General features: G+C 47.4%; 1 protein-coding gene and 1 long non-coding RNA gene across 5 annotated transcripts in view; one reads left to right on the plus strand and one right to left on the minus strand.

The window, feature by feature from the left end:
* The window catches only part of LOC115942344 (uncharacterized), a 30,809-nt gene extending 21,121 nt beyond the window's left edge, over nt 1–9,688 (plus strand). The window contains exons 3-7 of one of the 2 annotated variants that reach the window (XR_014141066.1): nt 2,314–2,390; nt 4,105–4,252; nt 4,330–4,522; nt 7,369–7,658; nt 8,453–9,688. This is a non-coding gene — a long non-coding RNA (uncharacterized LOC115942344). The remainder of the gene's footprint in view (nt 1–2,313; nt 2,391–4,104; nt 4,253–4,329; nt 4,523–7,368; nt 7,659–8,452) is intronic. The other variant, XR_014141065.1, reaches the window with a different exon arrangement.
* Nucleotides 7,968–11,369, minus strand: part of LOC102743085 (T-cell-interacting, activating receptor on myeloid cells protein 1-like) — a 10,783-nt gene continuing 7,381 nt past the window's right edge. The window contains exons 2-7 of one of the 3 annotated variants that reach the window (XM_081807713.1): nt 11,046–11,090; nt 10,573–10,656; nt 10,443–10,470; nt 9,917–10,008; nt 9,573–9,695; nt 7,968–8,166 (exon numbers count right to left, since the gene is read on the minus strand). In XM_081807713.1, coding sequence (XP_081663839.1) covers nt 8,162–8,166; nt 9,573–9,695; nt 9,917–10,008; nt 10,443–10,470; nt 10,573–10,656; nt 11,046–11,090 — 377 coding nt within the window. In that variant the 3' untranslated portion in view covers nt 7,968–8,161. The remainder of the gene's footprint in view (nt 8,167–9,572; nt 9,696–9,916; nt 10,009–10,442; nt 10,471–10,572; nt 10,657–11,045; nt 11,091–11,369) is intronic. The other 2 variants (XM_081807714.1, XM_081807712.1) reach the window with 2 other exon arrangements.

Consider the following 11,369-nt stretch of genomic DNA (forward strand, 5'->3'; position numbering starts at 1 on the left):
CGTGGAAAGAAACTTGCAAGTGATGATAGTGGTAATGTGAGTCTCTGACCAACACAGACATCCTGCCATTATTACCCAAATGTGGTGGTTACAGCTTGCCTGAGTTCTAAGATCTCTTTAAAAATAACATCAAGCCTGTTTACAGAATTTATTGGGAGAGAGAGATTGCTCTAATTCCACAGATACTGGTTGGATCTGTGTTTCTAAGAACTTTACTCTTTTTTTTTTTGCCTGTGTGAAACAGTTTTGTGTCTTAGTAGTGAAAAGGGGGGAAGTTACCAGGCCCTTGCGCTAAAATTGCATAGGCCAGTCAAAAATATTACACTCCATGTTTTGGAAAAGAAAAGTGATAAATAGCTAAAAGGTGAAAAGACCCAAGCGTCCACTAGAGGATACATGGATAGAGACCAGGTATGTGGTCTCTGTAGACAGGGGAATACTATTCTTGCATAAAAAGGAATGGGGGGGCACCTGGGTGGCTCAGTCGTGGGCGTCTGCCTCCGGCGCAGGTCATGATCCCAGGGTCCTGGGTTCGAGCCCCACATCGGGCTCCCTGCTCAGCAGAGAGCCTGCTTCTCCCTCTCCCACTCCCCCTGCTTGTGTTCCCTCTCTCGCTGTGTCTCTCTCTGTCAAATAAATGAATAAAACCTTAAAAAAAAAAAAGGAATGGAATTCTGACAGATGCTACAGAACAAGTGGACTTGGAAAACATTTTTCTGTGTGAAATTAAGCAAACACAGAAGGACAAATATTGTATGATTCCACTTACACGAAGTACCTAGAATAGGCAAATTCATGCAGACAGAACGTAGAATAGAGGTTATCAGGGGGCTGGGGAAAAAGAGAGGAAAAATGTTTATTGATTAATGAGTACAGGGTTTGTGTTGGGGATGATGAAAAGGTTTTGGGTGAAGGCTGCACATCATTGTGAATGCATTTAAATGCCACTGTACTAGATAGAGTTAAGAGGGTAAATGTTATTTACATATATTTTACCACAATAAAATAGGGAGCACAATGGATGTGTTTAAGGTATTGAAAACTCTCACAGTCATTGAATCCACAGAGAATGAAAAAAGGAGAAAGGTGGTCAGAGCACACGTCTGTGGACACCCGAATGCATTAGAAGTCCCCCTGCCTGGGAAGCAGCATGACCTGAGCTCTGCACTGAGCCTGGTCTCTGAGCACCAAAGTCCTGGGAGCCCAGATCTTTGTTCATCCTGCTGTGCTTGGCAAAGAGGGAGAGGAACCCGCGGTACAGAGCCTGTTCCCTCTTGACTGACCACACTGAGTGGGAAGTAGGAGTCACTTCTCTCTGCATAGCAGGTGAGACCATCTGTGAATAGCAGCCTCGTGTTGCAGTGAAGAGCAAAGTGAAGGGCAAGAGCTCAAGGACTTCCCTGCAAGAGCCTGTAAAGTCTGGGGACTCAGAAAATCTCTGGGCTATGTGAGATGCCCAGAGAAAGTGGGAGTCTGAAAATAAATTCTCGATAGCATGGAACACCTCACGAGGGACTTGTGATCAGGACTGAGAAGTCTGTGTGGGCACTCTCTTGGCTCACGGGGCATTCTGGGGCCTATGAAAGTTCGGAGTTTTTGCAACCCCAAGCCCCTCCTTCATCAGCCCTCTCCTGCACTCCCCCAGACACTCCGGTCCCAAGGCCTTTGAGGGAGGTGTTGTGAGGGATGTAGGAGGTGATGTAAAGAACACTCTGTGGGGCAGCCTGACCTCTTGGGATCAGAGAACTGTGGTGGTAGGGAGGCATTTTCAGCACAAAGACCTGGTGACGTCCCCTTTTCACTGCTAAGACACAAAACTGGTCCACATGGGGTTAAAAAAAATATCTTTTAGAAACGCGGGTCTAACTCCTTCAGTGGCCTGTGCTCTGGTAGCTCGAAGGGGCTTGAGGGCTTTGCAGAGCTTGGTAGATAGCAGCGGGACACACCCTCAGGTTACATGGGACTTATCTCCCGCTCACAGGCCCCAGCACATCTCATGGGATCTCATCTCAGTCTTCAGCAGGGCGCTGCTCAGAGGCCTCGTTGCTTAGGGGGGAACAGGAAATCCACTAGGAGAGACTCACTATCTCTCAAAGACAAACACAAAAAAGAAAAGGTTAATCTGGGGCGCCTGGGTGGTTCAGTCGTTTAAGCGTCTGCCTTCGGCTCAGGTCATGATCCCAGGGTCCTGGGATCGAGTCCAGCATCGGGCTCCCTGCTCAGCGGGGAGCCTGCTTCTCCCTCTGCCTGCATCTCCCCCTTGCTTGTGCTCGCACGCTCTCTCTGACAAATAAATTTTTTTTTTTTTTTAAGGAAAAGGTTAATCTCACTGACGTGAGGAAGATCAGGAACCTTCAAAAGGTGGAAACAAGCCAGGCGACCACCAACAGGTGGGTGGATAAACAAAACGTGATCCATACATAAGCAGAAGAGTACTCAGCCATAAAAAGGAGTGAAAATCTCATCCACCTGCCCAGGGAAGATCTCTGGAAGGGATGCTAAGTGGAATCAGTGCCTAACTCAGCCAGAGGAGAATGAATGATGCAAGGAATAATAAACATAAAAAGATCATTTTTTGAGCATGGACTGGCCACGCACGCTTGAACCTGATTATGAAAGTAATTCTGAAAGACGAGGGAACTTGTAACTATGGACACACGTTCCCCAAGGCCCCACAAGGACTGTGTGCAGGAGCAGAGTCCTCAGAACTCAGTCCTGTGTTCTCTCTAGACACAAACAGGTGTGTCTTCCCAAGGCAAGCCTCTGATGTTAGGGGTGCTCTGGGGAGGAGCCTGAAGTCTTGGGATCAGAGAACCATGGCGGTAACAGGAAGCCGAGTGCAGAGGGCCATGCGGAGGCAAGTCCTCCTCCCCTGACGTTTTGTGGATATCGAGCTTTGTTGGTTTCTGGAAAACAGTTCATTCTGAGGTACAAGTCTAGCATTCTGAACCACTCCTGTCTACCTCCTCAGGCTTTTCCCAACCCCAGAATCCTTTCAGACATGCCTGGAGTGCTCCATACGCTGGACCCTGTGGATGTGTCCCTCTTAATTTAACATCGTGGCTGAGCGGAAACGTTTTTGGAGCTCGGCAGTCTGGGTTGAGATTTGGCTTCCCTTTGAGATTGACACAGGTGGTAAACCTGTGCAGTCCGAGGCAAATCTCTTCACTTTGCAGACTCAAATTCGATTCCTCCTCTATAAAAGTGGACCTCATTCTCCCTTGGGGTTTTTTTTTTTTTTTTGAGGGGGGTGGATCAGAGTGGTATTTCCCAAATGTGGAATACATCCCGTCTGTGTTATGTGTGATGATTTTAGGTGGAAGAAAGGACAATCAAAGCACGACATGGGGGCACCTGGGTGGCACAGTTAAGCGTCCAACTCTTAGTTTCGGCTCAGGTCGTGATCTCAGGGTTGTGGAATCGAGCCCTGTGTGGCGCTCTGTGCTCAGGGTGGAGCGCGCTTGAGATTCTCTCTCTCTCTCTCCCTCTCCCCTCCACTCTTGCACAAGCACGCTCGCTGTCTCTCAAATAAATCTTTTTTAAATAAGCACTACATGATCGCATGCAGTAAGCACTCCTGTAGAGTTTCTGATTATGTCACCAAGAAAGCTTATTGAAGCTAGTCTCTGATGTTGTGGATTGTGGCTAATTTCCTTTATTATTTTATTTTATTTTAAGATTTTATTTATTTATTTGACAGACAGACACAGCGAGAGAGGGAACACAAGCAGGGGGAGTGGGAGAGGGAGAAGCAGGCTTCCTGCTGAGCAAGAAGCCTGATGCGGGGCTCGATCCCAGGACCCTGGGATCATGACCTGAGCCGAAGGCAGACGCTTAACGACTGAGCCACCCAGGCGCCCCATGTAAGCACTTTTCTTTAAGCAAAAAAGACTGAGTCTATATTAAAAGCAAAACCCATTAAACCAATAAAGTACAGGTAGCAAAGGCATTCAGCAGAAATCAAGAACTCGGAACAAGAGTAATTGAAATTTCCAATGCATTGGTTTAGAGGTAATGTATGCATTGTACTCAGCGAGATTTCTGATACATAGTATGCACTCATTAAACCAAAGCCAATGTTATGTTTTCTCTTTCCATCCACAGGCCAAACCTCTTACCAATTCTGTTGTTTCTATGGTCCCACCATGTTGCTCCGGGACACTTACTGAGAGGAGTGACAGTAGCTTAGGGATCATGGCAGCATGTCACTGTCAGCCTCTCCAGCACCTTTCTTGGGTTGTGCCGTCTGCAGGTGAGCAAGGAACTGGGGTGGCCATGCCTTGCCCTGTATCTAGAGTGTGGGAAGTAATGATTTTTCTGACTTTTCAGTTCCTTCTTCCACACCGCGTTCTGAAAACGTTGGTGCTGCTGATTGCAACATACTCCTTACGCACTGAGCGTCAAAGACTTGGCTCACAGAAAGTCCTCATCTCTCTCAGATTTCTGGCATCAAGCATGTGGACCCCCGCCCCCTCCAAATGCCTGAGGCTTGAGCCTGAAGGGTTCCTCCGAGGAGATGAAGGTACTTCACTGTTGAGAATATTGGAAAATCCTGGACAGACATTCAGGTTGCTAGACATTGCCCACTGTCTTTTTTTTTTTTTAGATTTTATTTACTTATTTGAGACAGCGAGCGAGTGACCGAGCGAGTGAGTGAGAGAGAGCATGGCGGGGAAGGGCAGAGGAAGAGGGAGAAGCAGGCTCCCTCCTGACCCTGGGATCATGACCTGAGCTGAGGGCAGATGCTTCACCGACTGAACCACCCAGACACCCCAACATTGCCCACTGTCTTAAGAGCTAAGGACTACAGCCAAATAGTTCCTTTTTTTTTTTTTTTAAGTAAACTATGTCCATTGTGGGTCTCAAACTCACAACCCCGAGATCAGGAGTCGCATGCTCTACCGACTGAGCCAGGCAGGCACCCCACCAAATAGTTCTTTTACTAACTGTGCTAGTGAGGTTCAGTTGCTAAAGCAGACTTGTAGAACCCAAATATTGTGTGTTGCAGGAGAAGAATACAATATAGCAGCTGTCTAGCATTAAACTGAGAGTGTGTATCCCAGGCAAAAAGATCTCTGTCCTTTCACACAACTTCCTAGATGGACTTTCTGTCTTGGGTCAGGAGTCACTCGCAAAGCCCCTCAGATCCTTGGCTGGGGTTTCTTAGTCCATGACGGGCATGTGGCAGAGGCCTCTGGAGGGTCATCATTCCCACGTTTACCAGTAAATAATGCTGAGAAGCTGGCACCAAGCTCTCCAGGACCTCTGGGACCCGTGGTTACAGAGCAACACTATTAATCAGTAGGTTTTATTGCACAAGCAGAGGTCAGTGTCGTGGGATACATTTTCATGTCAGCAGAATAGCTCAGACCAATTCCTGCTGAAACAAACCTCACAGCACCATCCTCGAATAACCATCATGCATGGGCACAGCGCCACGTTCTTCAGGATTTGCAGTGGCTTTTGTGAAGCCATGGTCTCTATACCCAAAATCATTTTTGTCTCCTGGAAAAGCTGTGTGTTACTCACAGGCTCCTACTTAGCCAGGAAATGAAATTATCAGAAGGTCTGAAATGGCAGCTTTCCATTCTTTTTTTCACCACCCTCACTGATTTTGTCTCTAGGTAGGAAAATGTGTCTCTGCAAATTAAAAATGTAAATCCTGGTTTACCTACATTTTGACCAACTTGCTGAGTTCATGATGCAGGTGAACCAGCGGGCTTCCTGCCAAATCGTATTTGGTGAAATTCGGGCAGCAGAAGCAAATTAACGGGAAATATGTAAAATGAGGGGCAGCAGGGCAGGTTCCCTTGTGCAAAGACGTAGAGGTGGGAGAGGCAGGTGCAGGAGTTGGAATCCAGCTCTGTCTCAGAAGCCCATTCCCTTTCCAGAAAACCATCTGAAGCTCCCTCAGCAGTGGTGAAGGTGCCTCCTTGTCTCAGGTTCATTGTGTGGAAGGGTACACATGAGGGTTTCAGCATTTTGGTTATCTGTTGCTGTGTAATAACATTACCACAAATACAGCAGCTTCAGCAACACATCTTCACTATCTCATAGTTTCTGGGGCCAGGAACCCAAGCATTGCTGAGCAGGATCCTCTGTGGGCTGCCATCACCATATCAGCCAGGGCTGGGGTCTAATCTGAAGGTTCAGCTGGGGAAGGATCCACTTCCAAGCTGCAGTGCAATTCTGACATGAACCACCCAGAGTTAGCAGACTTCACAGGCTGAGGATGCAGTGCCCACAAGACTGTCCTCGCTGCAGGCTCAGGTGTTCCAGAGTCACTTGCACCTCTGAACCAATACCTAAAATTTTGGAGAGTCCTACTACACCTGTCAGATTCATTAACTTGCTAGAAGCACTCAAGGAATTCAGGAAAGCACTATACTTATGATTATAGTTTTTCTTATAAAGGATACAAATCAAGACCACCTAGATGAAGAGACACATGGGGGAGTCTAAGAGGGCCCCCAAAGCAAAGTTTCCTGTATTCTCAGGATGTGTCACCAAGCAGGAAGCTCCCCGAATGTCCAGAGTTTTCATCGGAATTTCCTTACATAGGTGTGATTGATTGAATCATTGCCCACATGACTGACTCTGTCTCCAGCCCCCTCTCATCCCCAGAGGTCAAGGCTGTAACCCTGTAATCACATGGTTGGTCTTTCTGGCATCACCAGCCCCCATCCTGGGGCATCTCACTGACATAAACCCAGGTGTGGTACAAGGCACCCACTGTGAATAACAAAGATGCTCCTGTTACTCGAGAGATTCCAAGTACTTAGAGATTACCTCCCCGGAGCCAAGGACAAAGATCAGCCAAATTCTTTATTATATGACACAAGCCCACATGCTTGTTGGCGGGAGTCAATTCCTTACTGGCTGGAGACTATTCTCAGTTCCTTGCCAAGTGGGCTTCTCCAAAATGGGGAACTCATATCATCACGCAAGTGCACAATCATAGAAGGCAGGAAAGAGCCTGCTGTCTAGATGGTAGTTGTATTCTTCATTAACACGACTGCTGAAGTGACATCCTGTCTCCTTTGCTATATTCTGTAGGTTAGAAGCAAGTTTCCAAAACCAGGGGAGGGGATTACACGGAGGCACAAATACCAGGAGTGAGAATAATTGGCGGTCACAAGCCACAATGAAGGCTCGCTCAAGCCCACAAACTTGTGTAAGGTCATGGCGGCAGTTTTGTGGAGAGAAGGGAGTGGGAGCAGAAGAGTGGCAGTCAAGAAAGGCACTGAGCGCTTGTCAGGAAGGAAGCAGGAAGTGGGACAACCCCTCTGGAAAACTGCTGACAGGTGTCTAATGAAATGAAGCATACACCTGTTCTTTGACCCAGCCGTCCCACTATTTATAATCCAGGGGAAGACCTGCATATGTGCCTGTCATAGACAGGCTATGTCAAAGACATAGCCAAGAGTATTCGTGCAACCTGACCCATAGAAGCCTCAGCCTGGAGACAACCCAAGTGTCCTTCCACTGGAGAATGGATCAACAGATTGTGGCATGAACGTGCAACGGAGTAATACTGAGCAGTAAAAAGGGAAGAAGGTACCAATGTGAGTAATATCTGGGATAAACCTCAGAAACAACATCTTCGCATGGAAGCAGCCCACACAGAAGAATTCACGTGGTGTACTGCGTGTATATGGGTGCGTATGAGGAAGGGGCAAAAGTCATCCAAGGCGATACAAGTCAAAAAAAGGAATGATCTCAGGGGAAGGGTGGTTAGCTGGAGAGTGGCACAAAGAAAACTTCTGGAGTGCTAGAAATACTGTTTTTAATTGGACAGTGGTTATACCAAAGGAGACAGGTAGAGATAAGGTTTGTGCATCTTACTCTACACAAATGATACCTCTTATTTAAAAAAAATAAATTTTTAGAAGAAGTAAACAAGTCTTCATTGGAGATTTGAGGAAAGGGATCCCCATTTGCTTAGTGCCTCAAGGGTCCTCTCTCCATCGTCCATCCCCTTGTTGGAAGTTCTTCCTTCCCAGGCTCCAGGTGCTCTCCTGGCTATGCCTTAAGGGTTGAGTACACACAGGTTTCCAGAGGCTGCTCCATCTGGCTGGAGGGACCCTCACTTAGGGCTCTGATGTTCAGCTCAGCATAAGTCACTCCATGGGGTTCCTCAGCTCTTGAGACCTGGGATGTTTTATCCTGAAGGGAAGCAAGGAGAAAAGGACCAAGTATTCCCGGGAAAGAGTGTTAGATTGTGAAGATTTAGCATTTGTAACAACAGTGTGGTAGACAGCTGTATTAGAAAGAGCCTCCTGCACTTTGAGTCTTGGTGCAGTCCCCTACCCTCTTGAAGGTTGGTGGGACCTAGGGACATGCATCTGTCAAACAGAGTTAAGTGAAAAGGATGGGCTGTCCTGTGTCTTCGTGTCCCAGACTAGGTGGTGAAAGACTGACTTCCGTCTTGTTCACACCTGTCTATTTTCAGGTCCCTCACTCATGCTGATCAAGCCAGCTGCTGGGTTATGATCTGTCCTATGGAAAGGCCCACATGGTCAGGGTGGTCTCTGGCCAGCAGCCAGCAAGGAACTGAATCCTGCCAGCCACCACCTGAGTGAGTGAGTGTGGAAACAAATCCAAGCCTGAACCAGCCCTGGCCAAGCCCTTCATGCCAGCCTGTGAGACCAGTGTGAGTCACACCCAGATTCCTGACCTGCAGACACCGTGAGATCATAAGTGTTGCCTTAAGCCATTGTGTTTGGGGATCATTTGTTATGAAACCATAGATAACTCATACAAACAGCCACCAAAGAGAGTGTTAACCTGAAATGTACAGAATAGGTCAGTCCTTAGGCACAGAAAGCTAGTGGTGGTCAGGTGCTTGGGGTGGGGGTATGGGCATGCAGAGAGTGCTTAAAGGCTGTGGGGTTTCCTCTGGGGTGATGAAAATGTTCTGGAACTAGATAATGGTGATTTTTGCACAACATTGTGAATATTCCAACAATTGCTAACTTGTACAGGTTAAACGGTGAGTTTTGTGTTATATGCATTTTGCCGCCATTTTAAAAAAAATTGAAGTGTAAATGGAAACAATAAGGGTCATTATTGATAACTGCAGGTTGTAGTTTGCAGGTACTTCATGGTAGGTGGTTGCCATATTTTCATAAATAGCATGAAGAGGTGGGGCACATTATCCCCATTGTCCAGATGAAGAAACAGAGGCTCAGGGAGGGAAAGTCACTGGCCCGAGATTATAACAGATAGTTTATAATAATAGCAGCTTCAGGAGCACTGAATGCTTACACCATGCCTGGGATCCTACTGATCATCGTGTGGCTCTGAGCTCCTTAAATCATCCCATTCATCCCAGAAAGAAGGTGATGTGCATCCCATGTCACATGGGGAAATGTCCCCAGAAAGGACAAGTGATGGGATGAAGGTCCCCTGGCCAGAGAAGGCACAGAAAATTTCAGACCAGATTGTCCTGGAAAGTAGAGCAAGGGTGGGGGTAGAGGAAAGCAGAGGCCCAAACCATTGACAAAACTGGAGGGAGTGACAGAGAGCTTGGGTTGAGGGGATGACGGGAAATGGCCACAGCGGAAACTCACTGAGGCAGGAGAGCAGCTCATCATAGCTGCGGGTGGATCTGGGAAGGAAAAATTCTGCTGTTGCTTCACCCCTAGGCTCCGGGGTTAAGTCTGCACGCACACACGCGTGTGCACACATGAATACTCATACACACATCCACATGCACAAGAACATGCAAACCACACATGTACACACACATCACACTCATACACATGTCTACACATGCATGCTCTCACACACATGCACACACATGTTCACATGCATACATGCATCCCTGCACACCTACACATGCGGTCGCACATGCACGCTCAAATACACATGCTTACGTGAGCACAAGCAGCACACGTGTGTGCACACACCACACAAATAGAAATACACACACACATGTACCCACCACCACTTTCTTTCTCAGGCTGAATACTTGTCCCCACTTCTTCAGGTTCCTTAGAGTGGGACCTAAAAGAAAGAGTGAAGCATTAGAGGTAAAGGAAATTGGTAAAGGTAAAAGGAATCGGGATCATTGTGGGTAGATGGAGGTGAGGTGCCAAGCAAGATCATGTGTAAACCAAAGTCCCCCCCACTTACTCGACACTCATACACCCCTCCCTGGGGTCCCTGAGTCATTCGGGTGCTCAGCAAAGTCTTGAGAGGTGAGGAGGGGAAGTGGTTGGGGGCAGTGTGGTCCATGAGGAAAGGATCCAAGGAAAGAACACTGAGTGAGAAGTGGAGGGTGGTTGTAAGAAGGGAGGACATGGAGAGACACAGGATGGTTGCTGGGGCTGCTTGGGGCCACATAAAATGTTGAGGGAAGAAAGAAGGTCTTGAGTAGTCAAGGCAGCAATGGAGGAAGAGTTAAGTATGGGCATATGGGATCCTCTGAGTAGCTCTACCGTTTGGTCATCTTGTCCAGAGCTGCCCCTGGGGATAAAAGAGAGACAGGATCAACCCTGTGGTGTTACTTCCCCATTCTATTTCTCCCATTTCCTCCCAAATATTTAGCTGTTGTTTTCCTGAACTCACCACATCGGGTGTATTTCCAGATGAAGAAGGTTCCAAGGAGGAAGAGAAAGATGAAGATGACAATGAGGGTGATCCCAGTGGTCCCTGGGGAGAGGTGAGGGGTTAAGAGGGCCCACGGTTTCCTGAGACACTCTCTGGTGCCTCAGTGTGTCTCCATCGATTGAGTTCCTACCACGTGCTGGAGAGCTCACTACGTTTTTTACATGTGATGCCCATTTTACAGATGCAGAAGCTGAACGTCAGAGGGTTGAAGTACTATTTCCAAAGTGGCCCAGCTACCGAGGTGGCAGAGCTGTGCCTCTGATCCTCCCCACCTCGGAAGACCTTGTACTGAGCCACAGCCTTCAGGCATCACCAACAGATAGACAGACATCCTCGAGAATTTTCCCAGGGGTGGATAACTCATGGCTGCACAAGGACGTCTCATCCCACAGGTGAATGACTGTATGTCCCAGGAAGCTCGACTCTCTTACCTAGCTCTGTTTCTGCCATCTTGGGAGACTTCCTTTCAGTTTTACCTAGAAGACGGAATTCTTGAGTTAAGTTTTAAATTTAATCAAAAATTTTTTACTCTTTTTAAAAAATTTTTTTAAATTTTATTATGTTATGTTAGTCACCATACAATACATCATTAGTTTTTGATGTAGTGATCCAGGATCCATTGTTTTCGTATAACACCCAGTGCTCCATGCAGTATGTGCCCTCCTTAATACCCATCACCGGGCTAAACCATCCCCCCCCACTCCTCCCCTCTAACACCCTCTGTTTCTCGGAGTCCATAGTCTCTCATGGTTCGT

The sequence above is a fragment of the Leptonychotes weddellii genome, chromosome 16 (assembly GCF_054177405.1).
Source record: "Leptonychotes weddellii isolate Sample4059 chromosome 16, ASM5417740v2, whole genome shotgun sequence".
NCBI classification, from domain to species: Eukaryota; Metazoa; Chordata; class Mammalia; order Carnivora; family Phocidae; genus Leptonychotes; species Leptonychotes weddellii.